General features: G+C 40.6%; 1 protein-coding gene and 1 pseudogene across 5 annotated transcripts; both read right to left on the bottom strand.

Annotated features, from left to right (window-relative positions):
• Positions 1–325: 325 nt before the first annotated feature.
• Positions 326–4,869, bottom strand: LOC138818991 (serine/threonine-protein phosphatase PP1-gamma catalytic subunit pseudogene; annotated as a pseudogene).
• Ndufaf4 (NADH:ubiquinone oxidoreductase complex assembly factor 4) lies at positions 4,655–27,387 on the bottom strand. 5 transcript variants are annotated; one of them, XR_011369353.1, is made up of 6 exons: positions 27,201–27,387; positions 26,423–26,526; positions 22,443–22,717; positions 18,170–18,214; positions 11,399–11,532; positions 4,655–4,728 (listed from the first exon to the last, which is right to left on the bottom strand). XR_011369353.1 is itself a non-coding variant. In XM_070010534.1 (5 exons), the coding sequence occupies exons 1-4, from the start codon at positions 27,334–27,336 to the stop codon at positions 18,190–18,192; spliced, it is 540 nt and encodes a 179-aa protein (XP_069866635.1). In that variant the 5' UTR covers positions 27,337–27,387; the 3' UTR covers positions 9,656–11,532; positions 18,170–18,189. The 5 variants fall into 5 exon arrangements, 3 of the variants coding, with proteins under 3 accessions (XP_069866635.1, XP_069866636.1, XP_069866637.1); XR_011369354.1 differs by lacking the exon at positions 18,170–18,214; XM_070010534.1 differs by lacking the exon at positions 4,655–4,728 and having other exon boundaries at positions 9,656–11,532.

Raw genomic sequence — 27,387 nt, 5'->3', positions numbered from 1 at the left:
TATTCTCTAAGAAGAATAACACCGGTATCTTTTGTGTATCCCATAGAATTAGTAGATTGTCTTTGGGCTTTTCCTAATGTTAATTCTGTCAAACTAGAACTATGGGAGCTGTTTCCACTTTTTGGTGTCTTCTTTAATTTTGTCTTCAATTTTATTTTTCTTGTCCTTGTCCCAGGGCACATGGTCCTAGGGCACAGGACCTAGGTCCTGTCCTTGAGCTTTTTTACTCAGAGCTCACTCTACCACTTGAACCACAGCTCCACTACAGCTTCTTGCTGATCAACTGGGGATCAGATTCTCAGTATTTCCTGCCCAGGCTGGCTGGAAACAACTGCCTTCCTCATGTCTCAGCCTAGCATTACAAGCATGAGCCACTGGTGCCTGGCTCTCCCAATCTGTATAACTTTGGCTGTCTAAAGGCTTCATCTCTTTGGTGAGTTTTCTTACTAGTTCCCTCATTTGACTGAAATTGACAGGCTCCATGTGGCTTTTTCACAATATCTTCCAACTAAGGAGTATGTGATCTTCAGCTACTTACAGCTGAGAGTGCCAATTTGGGTTTCTATTATGGATGCAATCAGCCACATGGTCTACATTTAGGAGACAAGGGATGTCCTGACAATTGGCATTTTTATTGCCCCTGGAGTGAATTTGATATGACCCTTTGCCCTTTACACAAAGAGTTAAGAGGCTACAAACATCTGTCTCAAACCTTAAGGAAGTGTAAGATATTGAAATGCCTTAAAGATCAAAAGGGGATTAAATGAAGTAGGTAGCTTCCATTTGGGAACGACCTGACATAGCGAAGGGGCCTTGTTTGTCCAGAAGCCTTTCTATAGCTGCCATCTCCCTAAGAGAGTAGAGATAGCAATAATTAGGGGGTTACTTCCAACCCATGAGCCAGTTAGGAGACCATCAAGGTGAAGTTCTGGGTGAGGGGAGCTAGGAACACAAGTGATGGGAAAAGAGAGACACAAGAGATTGCAGTGCGGCCTGTGGCTTAGAAGGTATATATAAAGGGAGGGGGCGGGGATCCTTTTAAGGAAAGGAGCAGAAGGAGGAGGAAGGACAGCATGAAAGAAGAATCTGATGAGAGGAATGTTTTGAGAGTACTTAGCCTGAAGCAGCATCTAAACAGAGCTCATCAGGACTTCCCTTAGGGAGATGCAAAAATGAGGGATCAAAAGGAGCATTGAACAAGAGCAGTGAAGATCTCAACACATGGACAGAGTCAGGAAGTTTAGAATGTAAGAAATGTCTAACATTTCCCAAGAGTGTAACAGTTACATGGAGTAAGCTATGCTTGGACCTCACCTTCAGTCACCCAGTCTGTATTCTGTAAAGGCACATTACAGTAGGGGGCTTGGTGCTTTCACTTTCCATCAGTCAAGCCTAACTTCTAGGGTTTTGTTTGTTTGTTTTGTGGTTTCCAGAGCAATTTCTTCATTAAAATCTACTCAGTGCACCATCAGCAGTGGGCCTGTGTGTATTGTGCTGATAAATAAGCACTAAGAAGATTTAACCAGTTTGTCATTAAATAAGTCTCAGTTTTGTGTGTTTGTTTGTTTTTGTCAGTTGTGGGGCTTGAATTCTAGGCTTGGGAGCTGTCCCTCAGCTCCTCAGCTCCTCAGCTCAAGGCCAGAACTCTACCATTTGAGCTACAGTGCCACTTCCTGTTTTCTGGTGTTTTATTGGAGATAAGAATCTCAAGGCCTTTCCTGCCTGGTCTGGCTTTGAACCATGATCCTTAGATCTCAGCCTCCTGAGTATGCAGGATTACAGGCATAAGCACTTGGCCTAAGTTTCAATTTTTATCACATGGTATTGTACATGGTTATCTATTGAAACAGATTTCTTTTTTTTTTTTTTTTTTTTTTGTCGGTCATGGGGCTTGAACTCTGGGCCTGGGCGCTGTCCCCCAGCTCTTCAGCTCAAGGCGAGCGCTCTACCACTTGAGCTACAGCGCCACTTCCGGTTTTCTGGTGGTTTATTGGAGATAGGAGTCTCATGGTCTCTCCTGCCCGGGCTGGCTTTGAACCACGATCCTCAGATCTCAGCCTCCTGAGTAGCTAGGATTACAGGCGTGAGCCACCAGCGCCCGGCTTGAAACAGATTTCTTAACAGATCTTAGTATAAAAAAGTTATAGACACTGTGAGTTCTGTATAAACTGGTGGACAGCAAGTTAGTTCCTTTGTTCTGACTGACAAGCCTCAACTTCACCAAAGAATAAAGAATGTAGGCCAATGCTCAGTGACAGAGGCTTTGGCTTTCAAGTCCCAAGCATTTAAAGAATGGCTTCAGTTGTCAAGAGTAGTACAGGAGGGCTGTGCTTTAGTAAGGCACATCCTATCACAGGGGCTTAAGGGTACACTCCTACTGTTACAGCTAGGAAAACTCTGGTGCACAGGACACGACAAGGAGAGAAAGCAATACCTTTCCAACAAAATCTGAAAAAAAAAAATGTTCATGGTGATTTACATCAACAGTATGCATTACACAGACTCAGAGTACCCTAGGGCTGAAGAAAACGAGCATTTACACTATTTCATGGTTTGCACTGAATTAAAAAAAAATCAATTGTACACTTGCCCCTCCTACAGGACAAAGTGTCCTGGGGTGTACAGCTTTAACACCATCATTAACGTTGTTTGCAAAAGGAATGGGGAATTTAAAGACAAAATCATTTTTCTTTCGTTTGCTGTGATAACCAGCAAATGCTATCCTTAAATTGAAGAGGGGAGGGCCCACAGCCCTGGTCTGACTGAGCAGTCTGACCGGCACACAAGCGTGGTCTTAAAAATGAAGGCTATCTATAACTCTAAGGTACAAGTCCTGACCGCATGGCAGGGCGACACTATTTCTTTGCTTGCTTTGTGACCATACCTCGGGGTGGTGTGACAGGTCTTGTGGCATTCGGCTTCTTTTTTTCTGCAGGCTTTAAAATCTGGAAGGAACACATTAGCGTCTCATCCCTGCTCATCATGGCCCCTGCATTGTCAACTTCTCCACAGTAATTTGGCACAGAAAACAGTGACCAATTAACTGCCTCTTCGCAAAAAACTCAGATCTGTCTTCAACCACCTGATAGGCGCTACACATAAGGTGCAAATCATGCTTATGTAGAAATTTGGCAACCACTTCTACAACAAATGTGGAGGACATGCCACCTCTGTCATTGTCACCCAGCCTAAGTTATCTTGATCGGGGTCAGACCACAAAAGATCACAAAGACTACCTTAATCGGGCACATCAGCTAGTCGCATAATTCAACGAATCTGCTCCATAGATTGAAGATGTGGTGATTAAACCCCCATGACAGACAGAATATTTTCTCTTCCATGATGGCTGCTATCGGCCAGCAGTTAAAACAGTCCGCAAAAGTCTTCCAGAGTTTAATGTTGTATCTTCTTTTACATTCATCATAAAACCCATCAATTCTACTGATGCTGGCTCACTCGTGGTTGTCTTTGGGAAGAAAGAAGTTCTCAGAATACTTGATCTTGTAGGCCAGTAAGAGGCAGATGGTCTCCAGGGACTGCTTCCCCCTTGTCCACATAACTCCTTCAGAACATGTAGTTGCTTTCTGACAGGAAGCCCCTGTATTCAAAAAGTTGAAGCAAATCATAGATTTATGATATATGGATGTCACCATATATTTTGAGTGGTGCTTCAAGTTCTAGTAGGATAGGCTGACTAAGAAAGATCTCCTGGGACTTCAACCACAGTCCACTGATTTCATTCTCCTGCAACTGGACATATATATAATATACATTATATATATATATATTATTGTAAAGATACTATACAGAAGGGTTACAGTTCTGTAAGGTATCGAGCATTGTTACCTCCTCCTTTGTTTTTCCCTACCATCCCTTCTCTCGCCCCCTCCACAACTGCTCCCCTCCCAACAAAGTTGTATAAAGTTCCTTTGCTACCTAGTGTCTTGTACATCTCATTGTTACAATGGGTCAACCTGTATCCTTATTTCAGCATTTTGTTCTTTCCCCTCATGTCCCCAAATTAGAAAAATGTAGATATAAGATTCAGTGCACCAGAATCAAATACAGTGACAACAGGGGTTATAGCATAGGAGAAGAACCTACAAAAGAAACAAAAAACCATTACATAGTACATTATAACAAGGTTAAAAACCACAGCAAGAGAGACAAAATTACTTGTGTCCCTATATTGGGTTTCATTTCACTTAGCACCATCTTATATGGTCAAATGTACATAGCTTTTGACCTCTTCTGCTTGTCCCAGACAAATACTAGTTATTGCAAGTAAGGGAAACCATAGTACTTATGTTTCTTTGGGCCTGGCTTACTTCACTTAATATAGTTTTTTCCAAGTCTTTCCATTTCCTAACAAATGAGGTGGTGTCATTCCTTCTGATGGAGGTATAGAATCCCATTGTGTGTGTGTGTGTGTGTGTGTGTGTGTGAGTGTGTGTGTGTGTGTGTATAGAATCCCATTGTGTGTGTGTGTGTGTGTGTGTGTGTGTGTGTGTGTGTGTGTGTGTATCCCATTTTGTTGATCCATTCATCTACTGAGGGTTATCTGGGTTGATCCTTATCTTAGCTATGGTAAATAATTCAGTTGGACATTCTTACCTGGCTTGGACATTCTCACTTCCAGCAGTCAGTGTTTGATGCTGTGGATGTTGAGTTTGTCAATATCCACCACTGCCTTTTCACATTGCAATTTAACTGCCTTGGGACTTGATTCTAAGCAAAGAAGACAATGTGTTAATATTTTGGACATAGTTTTGTGAGGATTTAAATTTGTATTGAACTTTTTATTCTTTGTGCTGCTGGACACCAAATCCAGGGGTTGTGTATGCCATACATACCTTTACTGAGATACATCTTGGGGTCTATTTCCACTTTGAATGACTGAATTTCAGTGATACTAGTGAAAATCAAACTTATCCCTCTTAAGGTAGTTAAAAAATTATACCTGCAAGCATGCAGTTAAGATTACAATGCTACGTTCACTGGATCATGTTAAAATGACATTGATGTAAAGCTCTTCTAGAATATCAAGCCAAGTAACAAGAAACTGGTGTGGTGGCTCATGCCTATAATCCTACCAACATAGGAGGCTAAGATGGGAGGATTTTAGTTTGAGGCCAGTCTAGGCCAGTCTCAACAGAAGAAGCTTGGCATGGCACACACCTGTCATACTAGCTAAAGCAGAAAGAATAAATAGGAAGGTCCTGTCTAGACTTACACCCAAAAATTGTGGAATCCTTTGTCAAAGACAACAAGAGCAAAAACAGGACTGAGGTAGAACCCTTCAAGAGGTAGAAACTAGGCAAAGCATTGGTGGCTCACCCCTGTTATCCTAGCTACTCAGGAGGCTGAGACCTGAGAATCAGGGTTCAAAGCCAGCCTAGGCTGGTAAGGCCTTGAGACTCTTATCTCCAATAAACCACTAGAAAACCAAAGTGGCCTTGTGGCTCAAGCAGTAGAATACTTGCCTTGAGTTGAAGAGCTGAGGGACAGTGTCCAGGCCCAGAGTTCAAGCCCATGACTGACAAAGAAAAAGAAAAAGAAAAAGAGAGAGAGAGAGAGAAAGAGAGAGAAAGAAAAAGAAAGAAAAAAGAAAAGAGGTGGAACCTTCCTAGCAAGCATAAATCCCTAAGTTCAAACTCCAGCACTGCAATAAAAAAAAAAAAAACAGAAAAGAAGAAAACTATTGGAATCTCCTATTTCTGGGATAATGTCCTCTAGTTGGGTGCAGATAAAATGCAAAGACTTGGGAAGGAGGGAGGACTTGGGGAAGTGGGGAAGGAAGGGATTCTAGGAGAAAAACAAAGGAGGGGTAACAATGCTTGACAAGAAATGTACTCTTAGAAATGATGCTAAGTGAAATGAACCCCAAAATATGGACACGAGGTTTCTCTTTGCTGTTGTTAACATACTATGTGATTTTCTTTTGTTTCTTTTGTATGTTCTTCCCCCTATGGTATATCCCCTGTTGTCACTGATTTGGTACCCTGCATCTTGCATATACATTTATCTAATTTGGGGAGGGAAAGGGAATTAACAAAATGCTGAAATAAGGATGCAGGTTGACCCATTGTAACAATGAGATGTACAAGACACTATATTGAAAATGTACTTTACAACTTCAGAAGGGGGCCGGAGGACTCAGGGAGGTAGGGAGGGAAGGGATGGTAGGGGAAATACAAAGGAGGGGGTAACAATGCTCCATAGGAAATGTACTCATTACCTTATTCACATAACTGTAATCCCTCTGGATCTTTACAATAAAATATATTTGTATTAAAAAAGAAAAAAAATGAAAAGCACACAAACGTAAAAAAAAAAAAAAAGTGTTGGTGGAGATAGCCTAGGAATGCCAAGCGGCAAAGTTGCAGGGCGCAGGTCTGAGATGTTGTAATAACTCCATAATAGGGCCCTGATAGTCAGTGGGGCCCAATAGTCAGCTTGGCCCCATGGTCCAGCCTGCTGGAGGGGGCGGGGCATCAAGAGATGGACTGCCTGTTGGGATTGGAGAAGGGGCAGCATGGGGGAGAAGCATGAATACTTCTTTGAAACCATCAGTGGGTGGGTGGGTGGGGGGCGCAGCCTGGCTGGGTATATATAAGCTGCATGCTCAGAGGCCGGGTGGGGCTCCTGAAGAGAGGGGAGGTTAGAAGAACCATTAGGAAAAAGCCTTACTTAGTATGGAGTTAGCGCGGAGGAAGGGGAGGAGTAGGAGTGGAGGAGAGGTGGCAGGAGGGGAAAGCTTGCCAGAGCAGGGCAGGCCTGTGCAGCACAGGGCAGGCCTCGGGAGGCCATTTAGAGCTTCTCCAGGAGGTTGTTTGGGGCCTCCTCGGGGGGCCACTTGGGACCTCCCTCTAGAGAGCCCTTGGAGAGGCGCCTCCAGAGTAGAGCAGGGCAGGCCTGTCACATGGAGAGGCCTGCAGAGCAGGAGGAAGGGAAGGAAGGGAAAAGCCTTCCCTTTGGAGCTTTGGAGGTCTGAGGTTTGGTTTGCAGACCAACTAATAAAGGTCAGGGGGTCAGCACTGCGTACTGGAGGCTTGGAGGTTTGCTGGTGGAGGCTGCTCTTGGATCTGGGCATCTAGTCCAGGACAAGGTAGTCTCAAGACCCTTTTCTGGTGTGAAAGGGTTCACTGTCTGTGCCTCGATGGATTGTCTTGCCCTCAGGAGGTCATAAGTATGTTAGGGAGGCTAAAGCAGCAGCTAAGGGGACATTTGGGGGGAGCGGGAACTGCTGCAGGCCTTATTAGGCTGCCAGGATTAGAGGTGTGCACAGTGTGCTGCTGACATGTGTACCTAAGGGACAGACCCCCCCAGGACAGGCAAGGACACCAGAGCCGGTGGCTTGTGGGCACACATTGCCAGGCTCAAGAACCCCACCCCAAGCCCCAAAGGTCTATTCTAAGTAAGGGTCCTATCTGAATTAGGGATACTCCCTTTAGCCTCTACAAGGACAAAACCACTTCCCCTCAACTATTTTAGTAAGGCCTGTCCTGAAGATTTGTGAGCTACACAGACCTAGCCAAGCCCCATTCCTACAGTCTCTTCTCTCTACCTGAGGACCCTGCTCCACACAGGAGAGACAGATACTAGCAGCACCCACAAAGATGAAGCCACATCCTCTCACCAGAGCTGCCTTCTCCCTGTGCTCTCTTCTCAGTCCAGACACTGCATCATACTCACAGTGGAGATGATCTCAACACCAAAGCGGTTTGTCAGGTAGCCTCAGCTGGACTTGATGTGACTCGCAGGAGGGGTTCTTTTCAGTTAACTGACATTCCAAGATCCTTCGGTTGGTGTGACTTGGAGACAGAGGAGGACCACAGAGGGCTGTGGTCATGTGTCTTTGCACTCAATGTGCTCATCTTTAAATCAGTGTCAGCTCCCCGTTCTACCTTCCTCATAGGGAAGGTGGAAACCAGGATTTTTATGCTTAACAGAAAATGTCCTCATTATCTTACTCATGTATCTCTAACCCCTTGATATATGGCATCTTTACAATAAAAAAAAAGTATTTTTATAGCTCAAGGACAGCACCCAGGCCCTGAATGCAACACACACACAATCTTGATTGTAGTATAATTTGTTTTTTAACGAAAGCAACTAAATTGAATTTGATGGGATACATGTATTAGAAATTATTATACTCTTTCATTATGAAACCAAATACTGGTAATCTATTACCAAAATACCAAAATATGCAAGATAATTACTAAACTGGAATTTGTTCTCCGAAACAAAGTAAATATGCTCTTAATAGTTTCACTAGTAAATGTTCTCTTTCCTTTTTGTCTTTCTTTTTGCTTTTGCATATGTGTGTGTGTGTGTGTGTGTGTGTGTGTGTGTGTGTGTGTGTGTGTGTGTGTGTGTGTGTGTAGAGAGAGAGAGAGAGAGAGAGAAAGAGAGGGAGAAGGGAGAGGGAGAGAGAGTGTGTGTCTCATCACATATCCCAAACAGGCCCCAAACTTTCAATCCTACCTTTCTGGTGTTCTGGAATTACAAATGTGTGTCACTCTCCCTGGATAATAAATGTTTTCTTCGAGGTCACTTTTTAAATAGTTTATATTAGCATACATCATTCATGAAGTTGGTTTTCACTGTGACATTTTTAGACCAGCATACAATGTACCCCAGTCAAACCCACCCTGCTCTATCACTCTCCCTTACTCTACCATTCCCATCCTTAAATCAGTATCAACAGGCTATAGTTTTACTTTCATATATGCTTATACAGTATTTAAACCATATTCATCCTCATTTACCATATCCATTTGTCCTCCTCCCACCAAATAACATCCACTCCCCAATACAGCCTTTCTTACATGCCTGTCTTTGTTTTATAGTGTATACTAATTGTTCTCAGTGTGTGTCTTTTAAGTCTAGATTTCACAAATGATATTCATGATAATTCATGATATGTAGCTTTTTGAGTTTATCTTATGTTGCTCAACAAGATGAATCATCAAATGGGCAAGGAAGCTAAAGAGAGACTTCTCAGAAGAGATAAAAATGGCAAAAAAAAAAAAAAAGGGGGTTGGGGAGGAAATGTTTATCGTCCCTGGCTGTAAAGGAACTGCAAATAAAAACAACACGAGATCTACCTTACCCCAGTCAGAATGGCCTGCATCCTAAATTCAGCCAACAACAAATGCTGGAGAGGATGCATTGAAAGAGGAAACCTATTGCACTGCAGGTGGGAATGTATACTAATACAACCACTTTGGAAAGCAGTCTGGAGGCTCCTCAGAAAGCTAAATATAGACCTCCCCTATGACCTAGGCATCTACCTTGAGCAACAGGAAACAGGATCCAAGGACACAGGCACCTTCATGTTCACTGCAGTCCTGTTCACAATAGTCAAGATATGCTAACAACCCAGATGCCCCACTACTGATCAATGGATCCAAAAATTGTGGTACCTATATACAATGGAATATTATGCAGCCATTAGAAAGGACAAAATAATGGCATTTGCAGGAAAATGGATGGAACTACAGCAAATCATTTTGAGTGAGGTAAGCCAAGAGCAAAGAGACAAATGGCAAATGGCCTTCCTGATATGTGGTTGCTAAAGCCAAATTGGAAGGAGATATGACAAAATAAACAGGAGTCAAGAAACAAAGGACTGCCACTCATTTTGTCATGTAATTGCTAAATGATGCCATGTTCTTGACCACATATATGGTATATATATGCACACAATGGAGGGAAGCTAGGAGGAGGACTCAGAAATGGGAAAACATACAACAGAGGGTCCCATCAGCTGGTCTGGACATAGATGAAAATGAACTGAGCAACCCAAAGACAGAGATGGGAAGGGAGGAATGAGAGGGAAAGAGGGAACAGCTTACACTAAGCAAAAGGAAAGAAATGTAAACATCACCATATGTGGAAGAAATAATTGTATTGTCAAAGCTCATAGAATTCACAAACTTTATAGACCATAATTACAAATTTGCCTTGTGAAAGTTAAAATGTGTTTGTGATTTTAACTAAGTATCACTATTCCACAATACTGTGAAATATGTGAAATTTATGTAATCACCTAATCTCAAAAAAAAGAAAAAAAAATTGAGGAGGGACTTGGAGCGGTGGGTGATGTGATCAGACACTTTGTATTCATATACTGTTTTGTAGAATGGGAACTTCTTTGTACAACTACTTAAAGATAATAAAAAAGAAAAATTAAAAAATAAAGAAAAAAGGAAAAATTTGCTCAGATTCAGAAACCAATTTATTGTCATAGTTATGGTGATATCATTATCATGATAGTGTGGGTTTTATTTTATTATGAAGATCACATATTTATTTTTTTGATATAATCTTGCAGCTATAAAAAAAACTTTTGAGAAACTTTTGTTAGCCAGGGATGAAATTGAGGATGTTACTTCCCAATAGCTAAGACACCTGATATTCAAACATAGGGATGTTCTGCTGTGATACTCTTTAATTTAATTTACTTATGAAAAACTGTCACATGAATTAAAAAAGACTGCCCAATTTTATAAGCACTAGAATAAGTTTAGTAGCCCACAACTACTATCTACTAGTATTTTACCTCTGAGAGCAGAGAAACACTAAAATCTTACAGCATTTCCAGATCATCTTAAGAAAATTAAGTCTTATTACAAGGTAGGTGAATTAAACAATAAAGTGAGGAGAAGGGCCCTGGGGTATTCTGGGCTCTAGAAACTGCATTTAATTATTTGATTTTAGATATAAACCTGAATCTGGAAAGGTTTTGAAAATAACTTTGGCACCATCTGATACTATATAAATATTCAAAGGGAGAGCCCTAATTACTAGTAATGAAAATATTCCATTTCAATTAAACTGAGTTAAGCTTGACACAAAGTCAAATATACCAAGATCAAATATGTCCTTAAAAAATTTCACAATATGCAGCTAAAATGTAACACGGTTTGATATTATGGGATCATTTTTTCGTGTCCTCCCTGCTTCGAAATCCATATACTGAGGTTCCAACATCCAACTTCTAGAATGTGACTGTATTTGAAGATAGAGCTTTGAAAGACATAAATATCTAAATGAAGTTATTAGGGTAGGCCCTAATCTAGTGTGTGAGTTCTTATAAGAAGCAGTTAGGACACAGCAGAAAAGCCAAGTGGAGACATCTACAAGTCAGCAAGAGAATCATTGGGAGGAACCACACCTACATCTCAAACACCCATGCTTCAGAACACTGAGAAAATAAAGGTAATTTTTAAGCCCACACAGTCTATGGCCTTTTATTCTGCAGCTTGAGCAAGCTGATACAGTTGGAGCTTCTACTGCAGTTATATAATGAAATAATTCCAAGGTATATACATATAAATCCTAGCTATGACAAGGACAGTAGGAATTTAATGAAATAGGAATCACCTACACTTCGCCAGAGGGTGCACCTTCTCCATAAACATTAAAGAAAGGTCTCTCAGGATATCAGACTCTGCACAAAAGGCCTCTAGTGAAGCAGCACCACAGAGTCTCAGCCTTCAAGGCACCAGCCACCCCAGCACTCTGCAAAGAGAAAAATTAAATGCCAAACAATAGCTACCAGCATGGGGAAAAATCAAAACAACACAAAAAGCAAATCATTATGAGAACCTCTCAGGAAATGTATGTGCAGAAAGTGGAAGACCTTCTGTGTGCAATTACCAAATATGCCATCCACCCAAAGGGAATGGCTTCTGGGGCATATTTATGTAATTTCTCCTATTAAATGACACCTTCATCCTCCTTGGTACTTGCCTTAGTTAAGGCAAGTAAGTTCTGCTTAACAGGGCTCTCTTCTCTGCCTCCTTTGACACTTGATTGCAGTATTTTTATACTTCTGAGGATATATTAAATTTTTCCTGTGGTGGCACTATTTATACACATTTCTTATCTCAACTAGTGAGCAAGGAGTATATGTATGTTCGTACACCACTGACAAGCACTGATACTCATTAACTAGAATGAGCTAAACCACTCCTCTCTGAGATGTTAATTTTGTATGTTAGGTCATAGGTAAGTACTTATCTCAATAAAAAAAACCTTAGGAAAGCTGTTGTCCACATGGGAAAGTAGTAAGAGATGACTTTGGAAATGTTAACTAGACAAGTAACTCTATATAATTTAAGGAGACTGGATATTATCCTAAAACTGTCTGCAGAGAGTTATGAATGGTTATGAAATTCTCTGTGCAATCTGAAACTGCTATGTACTGTTGCAAAAGCTACCCAGCCAAGGCTAAAGAACACTTCTAGAATTCTCATACCCTTCTATAATCAGTACCTTATTTATTATAAGAGGTAGGGGAGTAGTCTTACAGTAAGCAGCCTTACGGTGCCACCTCAGTCAAATTATTAAAGTTCTTATCAGCGAAATGACAAATTGACATTTTTCTGATGATATACTGAAAAATGCAAAGATGGCTGCATGTTCTTTGAGATTTTGCATGAAGAAGTGCATCCTAGGTTCCTTAGCTTTAAACCAACTACCCTTATGACTAGTCTAATAGAATAAAGAAATGACACTTTTCTAGTTTTGGAGGCCAGGCCTAAAGAAGCTAGCTAACACAATTTCTCTGCCCAGCAACATTTGTTTTGGGATCCCAGTCAATCACCAGATGAAGTCCATGTACCACTGATAGCCTGACTTGATAGCTTCACTGGTCCACAGCATTAGCTTAATCCTTAGCCAGCAAACAGTATCAAGTGCTGCCCAAAATGGGGGCTATATCCAATGTGCAGCCCAGTTGAACATTCTTATACTTCAGGAGACTTGGGACTTGGTTATATATATTCCTACTATATCCTAAGTTTCTAGTTAAGAACCCAATACACAGTAAACAGATCAATAAATATTTGTGATGGATGAGTAACTAGCAATATTATTGAATTGAGAAGAAGACTTGCAAAGCCACTGTCAGTTTTCAAATTTATTAAGCAGTTTTAATATTTGTCTTTTTATTTACATACTTGAGAAAACAGAGGAAAAACATTTTAAACATCACAATACTAGCCAGGCTTTAGTGGCTCACATCTGCTATTCAAGAGGCTGAGATCTGAGGATCATGGCTCAAAGACAGACCAGGCAGGAAAGGCTGTAAGACTCTTATATCCATTCACCTGCCCCCTAAAAAAGCCAGAAATGGAGCTATGACTCAAGTGTTAGAACACTAGCCTTGAGCACAAAAATAAATAAATAAATAAATAAATAAATTTAAAAAAAAAAAAAAAGCTCAGGGACAGAGCCAAGGCCCTGAGTTCAAGCCCAAGAACCAGCAGTGAAAAAAAAAAAAAAAAAATCACATTGTTTTTATAATCTACATTCAGGAGTCACACATTTGCCCTACCTAGAAGTGGATCTCTTTATAAAATAGAATGACCTAAATATTTAATAACCTCATTAAGATTGTTTTGAGTCTTTAGAATCTCATAATCAGATTTTTAAATCTCTCAACTTGTTTCTATTCCTCCAGAAGCATCAGGGCTAGCAATAAAAGAAAAGCAATAATGTAACTAACGAATAACCTAAGAAGAGGAAAGGTACTCTTTCTTTGGTGACACTGTAGTACTTCTAGGAAGATACTTAGTAAGTCGAAATATTCTTTCTCCTTTTCCCTCTCCCTTTCTCTCTACCTGCACCTCTCCGCCCTTCCATAAGGCATATTTTAAATGGCTTTTTTTGTTCCTACCCTCCTTATTTGAACTGATGGCATGTTACATAGTGACTGTAGAAGCAGGAAGGGATACAGAAATGATTGACTAATATATGAATACTGGTCTAAGGAACAATGAATATGAAGTTTGATACACTTTGACTCTGTGCACTGGTTTCCCTATACTCATAATAATCTAAACAATAACTAGCTGCTCATTGTATCATTTCTGCTATGGGTAGTTACAAAGCAGCATTTGTCAACTCCCATAAAGATAAATCAAATTAATACCATATGTGGGAAGTTAATTTTTAAAACTCAAATTTAAATCTTACACAGTGCTGTGCAATAAGCATCCGTGAAAAAATAAAAGGACATTATAGATGATTATAATATATGATCAGTAATCTTTATTACATAGTTTTGTTAAATTATTGGATAATCTGTATTCTACTTACCCTCAAAAGGCATATAAATATGTAAGGGCAAGCCTGGCTATGTTTCAGATGCAATATGCTATGAAGTATAGTAAATTTGTTCAAATTGCATTAGTTCCAAATGGAATTTCTGCCAAACATATACACAGGTTAAATCCATATTTATCCTTCTGTAACCAGAAAAAGGCCTGGGAGTAATTTTAGAAAGTGTTGTATCTTTCCTCAGTGCCCCCTGCCTTTCCTCCCATGAGTAGATGTTAGTAATGATTCCTGTACATAATCTTTTTATTAGTCTGCAGGTGGTGCCGTCATAAGCAGGGTTCTTTGTTGTTCAGGTGACTGTCTTATTTCACAATTAAATAATCTTCTCTGTGCAGCCAAGATTTCTTGCTCATCAGGACTGAACTTGTAGTTATTTATTTTCAGAAATTACATCTCAATTTCCAGCTTGTAGATAGTTATAGCTGTTTGTATATACTTATATCCCATTTTGAGTAAATTCTTGTTCTAAAATTACTTTTTTTGTGCCAGTTCTGGGGCTTGAACTCAGGGCCTCTCCTTTAGCTTTTCTGCTCAAGGCTAGTACTCTATCACAGCTCCACTTCCTACTTTTGATAATTGGAGATGAGTCTCCAATTATGCCTGGGATTCTGTTCTAGATATTTAATTACCCAACTACAATTACACTAATGTATTTTTTCCACTTCTTAGTTTGTTCTAGAATATGATTCCAACCTATGAGAATAGACCCCCAAGGGACAGTAAAATCCAAAGAGAGAGAGGACACAGACAGACAGACAGAGGATTGCAAAGACAGAGGATTGCAAAGAGTGCAGTTTTCTGGAGACTTATCCATGGAAGGTTCCAGAATATTGAATTCGGTGCAGAATTAGGTGCTAAATATATCAAAACTTTCAAATAATGACTCTATGAGAGTAGGTAGGACTGCCTGGGTGATGGAGGCCTACCATTAGGATCAGGAAGACAGGTGCTGATTGGTCACAACAAAAGTGATTTAACCCAAGCCAGAAGTACCTGGCTTATCTCAAGCTAATAGCCCATTCCTGGTGCCATGACTTGGTCCTCAAACTCCACATGTCCCTCTAATATTTTTCAATTGTTATGCAGAGAAATGCAAGCAGGGTTACTCAGAGGCAATCATGGCAGTTACAAGTGTACATAAGGTCAAGCTGAAACTAAACATTTCACCTCTCCTAACTGGCTCAAAGAGTGTCACGTGAACTTCCCTTCCATGTGTGCTTTAAGCCCACTAAGTGTTTCAGCATTGTATGTTTGGTGGGCAGTGAGACCCTTTATCTAGCCTGTAAGCAGGGAGGGTCCACAGCAACAGGAGAAGCATAGTTCAGAAAGAGACAAGTATACAACCGAACCTAAAAACCAAATTCCCCATCTCAAGGAGCCATAGGAACCAAATCAACAATCTATTATTATGTCTCCTACTGAAGGAACAGGATGACCTACGGTATACGAGGTATATGTGTTTTGTCATGCTAACAGTACAAGCTCTGAGGAAGACAGTAAAAATAGCCACAACCTGAAGCTATGGACAGAAATATTAACGTTCATAGGGACTTGCAATGGTAGATGGGTACCATCAAGCAACACAATCCTGGTAGCATTGTCTGACCACACATAATGACCAATATCACAAGTCCATTAGTAATTCTTAAAATGAACAAGACAACTGAGCTCATACCTTGAGATATATCCTTTGGTCTACTCAGGGCATAAGCCATGATCACTGGCCTAGAGTCTGACAGGATCAACAAGGATCAAGCTAGGAGAGCGGAAGATTCCTCACAGCCAAGCCATGGTGGGGACAGGGTGGGTGCAATGTACTTGAGCATCTGCAACTGAACTGCCCTCTCCTCTGTTAGCAATTATGTATGCAAAACAACAACGTTCTCTGTCTATATTTGCAGTATAGTACCTGTATATGCAGCTTGACATAAGTGTTCTTTGGGAAAGGAAACAGAGCTCCCAGGCATGCATACTTAGATAATAGGTCACTGACAATGTTATGTGAATACCTATATATCACACTTAAGTTTTCAAGACCTTTGAAAGTGATAGTTTGTTTAGTTCTTCTATTAGGAAGGTCCATAAAGGCAACAGTTATTCTGCATGCTATGGTGCCCTGCTTAATATGAGGCCTTGGTATACTTCCCTGTTGTTTGTCCAAACTAGTTGTCACGGCACTAACTTACTACCAGTACTACCACTTGTAATTCTTCCCATTGGCTGCTCTGATTTTCTCCTGTGCCAAACTAGTTAGCAGTAGCAGATTGTGTTATAACAGCAGTTTAGACACTTGGGTTCCCCCTGCTGGAACCATGTGGGTACTGAAAGGACTGTAGACAAGTGGTAAAATCCCAACCTTCTTTAATTCTTCTGAGATGTCTCTATTTTTTTATCTTAGTTTTCCAGTTCATGAGTACAATGCATCTTAATCAGTGTCACCCTTTCATCATTTTTTTCCCATTTCTAACATAAGAATACGTAGTCTTAAATTTTCCCCCTGGACCAGGGAGATAAGAAGCACTCTCCCCTAATTCCTTGATATAATATTCTTTGTTCTTCTCTGGTGTCATTACTCTACATTTCATTTAGAGTTGCTGTGAGTCAGAGTACAGTCATCATCTTTATCACCCTCCCTTTTTTCTCAGAGGACCAGTCAACAGGAAGTTCGTTCTGAGGCCTATGATGATCTACTGTAGTCTTAGCTTAAAGGGAGGGGGGTGCCTACTCCTATATAACTGACAATGGTAGAATGTGGAAGCCTCTCATCTTCTCTTACTGGGGGAGCAGGAAGAAAAGTTCTAACTGTTCAGACATAAGTTCCTTCCATAAGACCACCAAGATTGTATTAGGCTGCTTGTCTTTTCTCTGAGTATCATCATGAGGAAAATCATGCCACATCCATTGTCTGGTTATTATAAATTCTACCCCCCTCCACCACCCCCTTCTCTCTCAAAAATCCTACCCGTCTTTCTTTTGGTCAGACTTTGTGATAAGATACAGCCTGGCTCAACTACATTCAGTCTCTAGCTGGGTGGCAGTAGCCTCACCATTATTTATTTTTGAAGCCTCACATTATAAATAGACCCATGCTTGTTGTTGCATTTTCATCAGTTGGGGCTGACAGGGGAGAGAAAAGGACATTTCATTAACTTATTTTTCTTTCCATCATAAAGACTGCTTTATCAGGTCCCTGAAAGGCCTGGTGTCCACTTCCCCCAAAATACCCTGGCCTTCCTCAGTGCGTCCAGGGGAGTGCCTATCCTGAAAGATACCACCCCTATGCCCCCAAAACAAAGAAATCTGTCCCTGCCTCTCCCATGCCCAAAGTGATACAATCTTTAAGGAAATGATTTCCTTGGATTTAGCAGGCACTCCCTAGGAGCCTAAGGGCTTGATTGAGGAGCAATATTACTCATTTACTTAGATTCATTTCCTGACAGAGAAATACCATTCCTTCTGCTGTCCCAGAGTCTCACTAACTATCCAGTTAATAAACTTACAAGGTAGTCCTTTAAAAGGTTTTATGTGTGGGGAAGTAGTGCTGTGGCTCAGTGGTAGAGCGCTAGCCTTGAGCTGAAGAGATGAGGCTAGCCTTGAGCTGAAGAGATGAGGCTAGCCTTGAGCTGAAGAGATGAGGGGTAGGGCCCAAGCCCAGAGTTCAAGCCCACAACCAAAAATATAAAAATAAATAAGTAAAAGATTTTACATGAGTTGGAGGTGTGGCTCAGGTAGTAAAACACCTCCTTTTCAAGCACAGGATCCTCATCCAACACAAGAGGCTGAGCCTAAGGATCACCGTTGGAAAACAGCCCAGGCAGGAAAGTCTGTGAGCTGGGAGATTCTTATCTCCAATTAGCCACCAAGATACTAGAAGTGGCACTGTGGCTCAAGTGGTAGAATGTGAGCCTTGAGCAAAAAAGCTAAGGATAGTTCCAAAGCCAAGTTTAAGCCCCAGTACTTGCACAAAAAAAGAACAAGGAAAGCAAATCTCACATGTAGGGGGAAAGGGCATTCAATCACATCCTGTACTGACCTCAAGATGATTATTCATCTCTATTTCTCTTCCAGTTTTTTCCCTCTGTTGGAAAAAAGCAACAAGTTAGGATTCTAGCATCTTGGACTGCTATTTTCTCAGCCAGGGAAGAGACTAAGAGAGGATTGTGAGACCCACATCTTTTTCAAATTCTAAGTCTTTCACAATGTGTAACACTCTTATCTGCAACCAACTGGGCATCAGTGGCCAACTGAATTACCCAATGGCCATCCCACTGCTGCAGCCAGGCGCTGCCTTTCCTTTCTACACTGGCATTAGTAGCATTCTGCAATCAACAGTTCCAAACTCAACGGTAATTCTGGAATCTACCCATACTCACTCAGTGGGCCACAAGCATTCAATGCATCAGTAGCCCTTCCCACATGGAGTTAAATGGGGAACCTGATATTGTTCTTGTTCCTTACCCATATCCTTAGTCTTTGGGCTATCTCACTGTTTTTGAACAACCCAGTTTCAGTGTCTGAAGGCTGTCCCAAATGTCCTGCAACCAAAGAGGCAGATCCAGGATTGCAGAGTGAAATTTAGTAGGACTTACTGAGCTTGCATTCAGATAGTGGCTAAACCAGGTGGATCCTTTGAGTCAGAAAGAGGAGCTTCTACACAGGCACATCCCTGATGCCAGTGTCTTGTTTATAAAAAGGTCTACGCTACACTCGTGTATTTATGGCATACTTGAAATTATGCAGGGGAAAGCAACCAGATTTATTCAGGGACAGTCATGAGAGTTACAACTGTAGATGGCTGGAGTCCAGATGAACCCACTCACATTAGAAAAAAAATGACATAGGGAATGCACAGAATTTTTCTTTCTATTTAAATGATTGGGTTTATAGATCAATCGATCGATAGATAGATAGATGAATTTAGACCAAATGTTTCTGATGTTTCATTTCTCCTCACTAACAATTCAAGTCTTGGCTTTTTGAGGTTTACAGAATACTTTTAGTACTTGATACTTGCTCATTTCTTAGGTTTTCAACTTGTACACAAGTTATCTAACCATAGCCCCAGTCAAGGGTGCTTAGAGCCACTCCAGTTCTTCCAAATATAAATAGATACTCCCCCATGATGCCATGAATTGTCCAGGACCCTATCTCCTTTTCTTGGGGTTACTGATGTTTTGGGGACATTGAGTAAATACAAAAAGAGGACATACAATGCTGAGCATTTGCAGGCCAAACAAAACAGTCTGGCACTGGGTTATCCAGTTCCCACATCACCTGGAAGACTTCTAATAGTTCCTTTTGTGGTTAGGATGACCACTTAATGCCTATTGTCTTAATGTGACTGTACTCTCTTTCAAACTAGTGTATCAGTTTGGACAATCCATCTGTCAAATCCACCCACTTTTCTGCCATCAGAGCCTGTGTTCTGCTTTGCCTCTCAGTGCCCTCATCCTAGTTCTCCTGTTTAGCCTATTAACTTCTGTGTCCTTGGCTTTGCTCATCTTAAATCTTAGCTCAGAAACTTGTCTTCTCCCCTCATCTGTCACTCAGTTTCACTCCTTCAAAATCATCCATCTACCTCTAGTTCATCTTTTACAATAAACATTAGACCCAAACAATGTCTGCTAGTGTGCTGAGACTGGCACACTAGAAAGGTACCTATCTTTAAAGAATCTGATCTATGATCCCCCTAGGCCCCCCAATTCCCTAGGATTCTCCCAGACTTAACACAACCAACTTCTCACAGAAATGGCTCAAAACAGTCAAACCAAGCTCCCACATAAGGGGCTCAGCTATCTTCCCAGAGCTCCATAGGAAATTCTCAAACACCCACATTGGGTACTCCTGGCAGACAACCTGCCTGCCAGCTCACTTAGTTCTTATAACTTCCAGAACAGTAACACAACAGTAACACATTGTAGCAGTTTGGAGCAGAGGAAGCTGAAAAATCACCTATCAGCATTTAAATCCAGTTTTCAAACATACTAAATAATCTGAGGAGTTACTGAAGCTCCCTGTGCTCCCTGTGCTCCAATGTTTTCTGTAAAAAATATACTTAGCTTCATAACTGTGGTAAATGTTTACCAAGTAAATATGTAAAGCACCTAGATTAGTGTATAGTAGAGCAATTGCTTTTAAAATGTTAGTGGTGATTAGATATTTTCTAGACAAGAATCCCAAGGTGACACGCCACTTGTGCTGAGATATAAATCCAGATTTTCTGAATATAAACTCAATAAACTGTGACACGAGTATCCAACTGCTCTCCTGTATGTTATAAAATGCAGTACAGCTGGCTGAGGAATATATGCAAGTACTTCATTTTGTAATAGAAGCTATATTTGCAGCTGCCTGACAACCCAATGTAGATCTAAAGAGGAAAGATAGATATATTGGTGATTCAAGTATCAACCGTGTAAAGGAAAATGGGTCTCAAATCCAACTTAATAATGATTAAATTTCTTCCATGTTTTCTTAAAAGACTGTTAATTTTGACTCAAAAATAAAACAGGTATCACTTTTTAAATATGGCACTAGATTTGAAAAGAAGCCAAGTCTACTTTCTATTTTTACCATTATTACCAACCCCCCATTCCATCCTTAGTGAGTTCCTCAGCATCTGCCACACCAGTGCAAGGAATCTGGGGAAGCTTCCATGTTATCTTCCTTCAAAATACCCCAAGTCCTATTTCCCAACTGCCTTCTCCTCATTTGAAATATGCCTATTTTTGCCAAAATAGAAAAAATACACAAGGATTTTGGAAATCTAAATTATGGGCCTATTATTTATTACAGGAATTAATGTCATGTGTGTTCCTCAGTCCAAAAAAAATTCATATTTTCGTGGTCCTCTGCAGTTAATATTTACTTTCACAGTAATATTGCCCTTAGGCAAGAGCATTATGTTCACTTTTTAGAAATTCAATCCCAAAGAGGTTGCACAACCTAGCCATGATTTTAGTTAGTAATACACTGAGCTAACTTCAATAGTCTAACTCAAGGTCCCAGCACGGGTTTATACTGGGCTCCGAGGTTTAAGTGAATGAAGCTCTGTAATTTTCCAGTTCTCTTCCGAAGGTATTTTAAGCATTTACTTGCCTTTCTTCTAACTAGCATGAAAATCAGAAAATATATTATTTGATCATCCACTCAATTTCACTTATCCTGGGGTACTTTGTGTTTTTGTTTTTCTCTTTTTGGTGCTTGACTGGGACTTCAACTCAGGACTAGGCATTCTCTCTTAGCTTATTCACTTAAGGCTAGTATTATTACTACAGCTCTAACTCCACTTCTAGTTTTTGCTGGTTTTAACTGGAGATAGGAGTCTCACAGATTTTCATGCCTGGACTGTTTTGAACCTTGATCCTCCTGAGTAGCTAGTGTTACAAGAGTGAGCCACCAATGCCCAGCTGAAAAAGTTATTTTTAATGTGTCCAGTACTTACAGCCTCTTTCATCACTTTGAATTTATCTTTATCAGAGATTGCTTTCATTTTATAAGCACCAGTTTAACTTTAAAATGTTATTCCATACTCCTAACCAATTCAAAGTAAAAGAAATCCTTGTTAATTCTGATTCCCAAGTAGTAACAAAAAATGTATTTTTTCTTTTTTCTTTTTTTGTCGGTTGTGGGGCCTGGGCACTGTCCCTCAGCTCTTCAGCTCAAGGCTAGCACTCTACCACTTGAGCCACAGCATCACTTCAGGCTTTTTCTGCTTATGTGGTGCTGAGAAATTGAATCCAGGGCCTCATGCAAGCAAAGTAAGCACTCTACCACTGAGCCACCTTCCCAGCACACCTTCCCCCCCACCCCACACACAAGTATATTTTCTATCTAGTCTCCTCACTGTCTTTATTTGGGAAATTATATTATTCTGTATTACTGTCGAAGGTCTCTTTCCCTAACAAGAAAACATTACATTAGTATAGGAGTCAAGAAAGCTCTTATTTTAAAACCCCACAACAAAGTAATTCATCACCTTAAGTGGAAGGAAATCCTTTGAATTTTAAATGTGGAATTCTGGCTACTTGATTTGATACATATGCCTACAATGACACATTCTCTTTAATTTACAGTAATTTTATAGATGTGATTAGCCATGCTAATGTATACACAGAACTAGTACATAAATCAAATTAACGTTTATAACAAAATATATCCTAGGAACAAATCCTAGAAACTGAACTCAATACTGTCTTCTCAGACTTGGGAGCATGAGACACACTGTGACTGGTACAATTTTAGTAGGCTGAACAGAAGGGATAAACAGCATACAGCTATAAAAAGTCATTTTGTGATGTTCTTACTTTGATTGTAGTGCTTTCTTATTTTCTGGAGAAAAGACTTCAAAAGTAACAAAATATCTGAGAAGGGAATTTACATCATTCAGTTCTAAGTAGTATTCTTGTGCTATTTTCTCAGCAGTCCACGTTTCTGGATAAAGTTTATGATTATTGAGAAGTGTCAGTGCTTCTACAATGGAAATTTTGCCTTTAGGAATGCTGGTGACATTCATTTCTGAGTGATGGTCTTTCGGCATTCTGAACTCCTTTGGCACTGGCTTTGGTTGAACATTTTTTACCTAGAATTCAAAACAAAGCGTGAGGGGTACGAGACAAAAACCTTATGATCTAGGCAGTTCTCTTCAAATGCATACTGCACATACTGCATTTTCTCATTATAACCAGCCATATGGTAGGGACACTTTTACCACATTCCTTTTCATAAATACAGCTCATCAGCAGGAAGAAATTTCAGTAGTTCCAGAAAATAATTATCAACATTCATATGACTCATTTACCACAGTTTCATATAAAGATTAAACAACCTAATCTAAAAATCTGAATTACTCTAAAATCCCAAACTCTTATGGAACATCATCCAAAAGATGTCCCGAACATCCTGTATTAAGTCTGTCAAAATGCAGATATACTAAAAATGCTGGATAAAATTACCTTCAAGTTGTATGGATAAGATATATATGAAAAAAATTAATTTCACATTATACTTTGGTCCTATCCCCATAGAATCTCTTTATACATATTCAAATATTCAAAAATGCAAAACAATCCCAAGCACTTCAGATAAGGAAAAGCTGTATGTTAAAAGTTGTATACCAGAACAAGAATCAATCTGATTAAAACTGCACCTGTTTCAGGGCAGAATTGTGATGACACTTAACAGCTTGGTAAGGTCCACTCTTGCCCAGTTTATTTTATATTCAATACTTCCAAACATCCTGAAAGAATTAAAAGTATTTGAAAGTTCCTGTTTTATATGAGAAAGCACTTCCAATATTCCACATAAAGAAAACAAAGAAGGGGCACTGTGGCTCAAAGGGTAGAATGCTAGCCTTGAGCAAAAGAAGTTCAGGGACAGCATCTAGGCACTGAGTTCAAGGCCCACAACCAACAAAAACAACAACCTCAACAACTTTTTTTTGTCTTTTTTTTTTTTAATTTTTATTATCTTTAAGTGGTTGTACAAAGAAGTTCCCATTCTACAAAACAGTATATGAGAACAAAGTGTCTGATAACACTGTCACCTATCGCTCCTACAATTTAATACACATTCATCATTCCATCTGTCTATCCCAAGATTAATCCCTGACTTTGTGTTGAATATTCCATATAGGTACTAAAGTTGCTTTTACTGAGGAACACTGACTTCTTACTGGGGCCCACAAATTAAAGGAAGGCCGATTAAAAGCTGGACATCCTTTCCACTTCTGATCTGTGCTCTGAACCAGTTTCTCCTCTATCTACCTTATATTCTAGGAAGGATAGGACTGAGTGATAATTATGCCTACCTCTCCTCAAAGAAACCAAATACTTTTCTCCCTGTGGGGGAAGGACTATCAACCAAGACATAACAGTTTCAGGGATGTGGTGTCAGCAAACATGGAGTTAAGAGGCCAATGCCTGGTCTGGGACATGCACTGCATCAAGTACCTTGAAGCTGAGTTCTTGAGTTTCTCTTAAATATCAAATATTGTTCCTCAGAAGTAGGACTGTGCTGCTGGGATGCAGCTCCGAGGTAAAGAGCTTGCCTAACTTGCACAAGACCCTGGGTTTCATCCCCAGCACCAACAAGTACCAAATGAACAAACAAACACAAACAGTAGGACTGAGAGTCTGAGGCAGTAATCCATACAGTAAATCTTTACTCGCTCTTTCCTCAAAACTCAGTTCTGTTATTTGTAGGCTGGCATTGAGTTCTGGGGGCCAAATTCCTGGTAATACATTTTCATGACCTAACTCATTCCAATTATTACCTTTACCTTTTCTTTGCAACTTCACCCTGCCCATGCTACCTTTTAGTTAACATATAAAAGTCTATGGCTGGGTTGGGAAGGTGGCTCAGTGGTAGAGTACTTGCCTTGCATGTATGAGGCCCTGGGTTCAATTCCTCAGCACCACATAAGCAGAAAAAGCCAGAAGTGGAGCTGTAGCTCAAGTGGTAGAGCACTAGCCTTGAGCTGAAGAGCTGAGGGGACAGCACCCAAGCCCAGAGTTCAGGCCTCACAACCGGCCAAAAAAAAAAAAAAAGCTCAAATATAGAGTACCTGAGTAGAAAATGTGAATCTAAATTTAAACCCTGTGTCACCATAAAACCAAAAGCGAAACAAATCAAACAAACAACAACAAAAAATATAAAAAAACAAACTTGTACTAAGTCACTATCTTTTTTTAAGTTGACATATATTAAGCTGGACATAATAATGTCGTAATTGCTTCTTTAAAACTCCAAAACTCAAAACCAACACCCATTCTGAGCAATTTCCTATCCTGTAGTAAAGGTTTATGAGATAATAATATTTACTATCACTCACTAATCATCTCCTATTCATTTAATTCAGATGACATCACTCTGAAGACCTTATGTGAACTTCACACAGTATTTCCCTATAACTAATGCTGTGGACCACATCTATACAGCTGTGACTTTCTTCCCCCTTAGATTCCATGCTACACCTTTCTTGGTTTTCCATCTCTTCCTGCAGGAGTTCCTTCACATTCTTATGGACCTGGGCCTCTGTTGTCTTTGAAATGTTATTATGTCCTAAGTTCTAGCAAAACCCTCTTCGCACTTTAGGAATCCCTTACACTTGCCTACCTTTCACCACAGCCAACACATTATATCTTCCAAATATGTGATCTCAAGCCAAGACCTTTTATTTTTTTCTGATCTCAGGTCCAAAACTTGGATGCACCTCCATATACTTCAAACTTCCTATGTCTAAAATTGAACCTACTAATTCTACCCCCTCACAAAATCCATGCCTAAAACCAGATTAAACCTGGCATATATTTCCCTCTCCTAAGTATTTCTCCTTCTTTGATCATTAAATTCCTTTAGTCCATGTTATATTTATGCAGAGACTGTTTTCCAAAAGCATCACTCTCTCCTATCTCCATGCTTCAAACACATATTTTACTTCTCCCTCTTGTAAACATTATACTAAAAACACTATTTGAGATGGCTCTTCTTATAGACAACAGATAATTTTAGAATTAAAAAAAAAACTGAATTGTAGTTGGCCTTCCTTGCTCATTGATCAAAGTCTTCTTTCTACTTAGTACTTTCCAGACCTCACAAACTCTAATTCATCCTTCAATCCTTAGACGGATTCATACTCATCTACCAATTTCAAGTAAGTCCCTGTGGTAAGTTTTCAGTGTCAATAATTATGCATTTACAGGTGCACGGCAGATCATATGTTTAATGTCTGTGTCTCACATACAACATTGACAGCCCAATAAGAGGAAGGACAAGGCCTGTTTTGTTCATGGCTATATATGTAAAGCACTTGTCCCTGGCATTCTAACTTGTTATATATGTACTTGTAATACTTATCAGATGAATTCCCACTCTCAATATAATCTGACTTTAATTTACATATCTGATCTGAATACATCCTTAAAAATGAAAAAAAAAAACCCACAAACCCAACATTAGAAATCCTGAAATAAGAAGGGTACTAGTGGTTAACTGTTTTTTGTCACACAAATGTTAACCACTAGAAATGCCTTAATCATGTCCTGCAAAGTCTGAAATAATATTTTAAAAAATGCACAGTGGAGCATTCAATCAATACTTTCTCTAGTCTTAGAATTCCAGTAAATCACCCAATGAAACAAGGCCTTGCCTAGACCGCTGTGCTTATTGGCTTAACCTCTGCCAAGACTCCGGGGCTACGGCTACAACTACACTGACATTTATTTTTGCACTGGCAAAGTACTCAAAAAAGTATGTTCTTTATCTACTTAATTAAGGCACACATTACCTTCAGGGAAGACACGGGATCTCTGGAATCAACGTATATATCTTTCAATAATGAGTGCAGCTTGTTATCCTTGTTAGTAACTTCTCGTTCAATATCTGGATGATCTAAAGAAAGGACACCACCAACACACACACACACACACACATTTAAAAAGGAAAAAAAAACTCTTAACAAAACTCATATGCTTTACTTTACAAGAAAAGACAATCATCTGGACAGTTCCGAGACTATTTTTTAAAAGTGAAGGGAATCAGCTGGGTGCCACTGGCTCACATCTGTCATCCTAGCTACTCAAGAGGCTGGGCTTATAAGGACAGCGGTTCGAAGCCAGCCTGGGCAGGAACGTCCGTGAGCCAAAGCCTGAAAGTGGAGCTGCGGCTTTAAAAAAAAAAAATCACAGGGGCAGCGCCCAGGCCCTGAGTTCTGGACCAAGGACCAGCATCACCACCACCCCCCTGGAGAGAAATTAATAATAACAATAATAATAATAACCAACAGCAGGCCGGCCCGGCATGCAGCCGGTGAGATCACCGGGGGGGGGGGGGGGGGAGACTGCGCTGCACACGATCCTCGAGGTTCGGACTCCCAGTTCCTGGGTCCCCAAACATCCACGCCAACCAAGGTCGGCGTGGGCGCGGGCCGAGGGGGCCGCATGACGTCACCTGCCGGCCGGAAGCCCCGCCCCCTCGCGCTCGGCGGCAGCCGCGGGCCTCCACCCGGCCTCGGCCTCCCCGGAGCCCGCGCCCCCGGCGCCCCGGGCTCCGCGGCCCCCACTCACGGCTCATCTGCTCCACCAGGAGCTTCTTGGTGGAAGGGTGTCTGGGAGCCGAGGACGGCTTCCTCTTGCTGATCTCCCGTTCCGCCCGGTTCTCCAGGTTGAAATTCCTGAGGGCGCGGAACACCGACGCCCCCATCTCTTCAGAGCATGGTGACCTCGGGGCTCGCGGCGCACCGGCGTGAGTGAC

This window comes from Dipodomys merriami, unplaced genomic scaffold (assembly GCF_024711535.1).
Source record: "Dipodomys merriami isolate MVZ:Mamm:240054 unplaced genomic scaffold, mDipMer1.0.p SCAF_8, whole genome shotgun sequence".
NCBI lineage: Eukaryota > Metazoa > Chordata > Mammalia > Rodentia > Heteromyidae > Dipodomys > Dipodomys merriami.
This window is presented reverse-complemented; position numbering and strand designations above follow the sequence as displayed.

Coding starts and splice junctions, on each gene's coding strand:
- Ndufaf4 (XM_070010534.1), bottom strand. CDS start 27,336: ATGGGGGCGTCGGTGTTCCGCGCCCTCAGGAATTTCAACCTGGAGAAC. Junction 26,527..27,200: donor CCTGGTGGAGCAGATGAGCC/GTGAGTGGGGGC, acceptor TCCTTTCTTTAG/ATCATCCAGATATTGAACGA. Junction 22,718..26,422: donor ATCCCGTGTCTTCCCTGAAG/GTAATGTGTGCC, acceptor TTTGAATTCTAG/GTAAAAAATGTTCAACCAAA.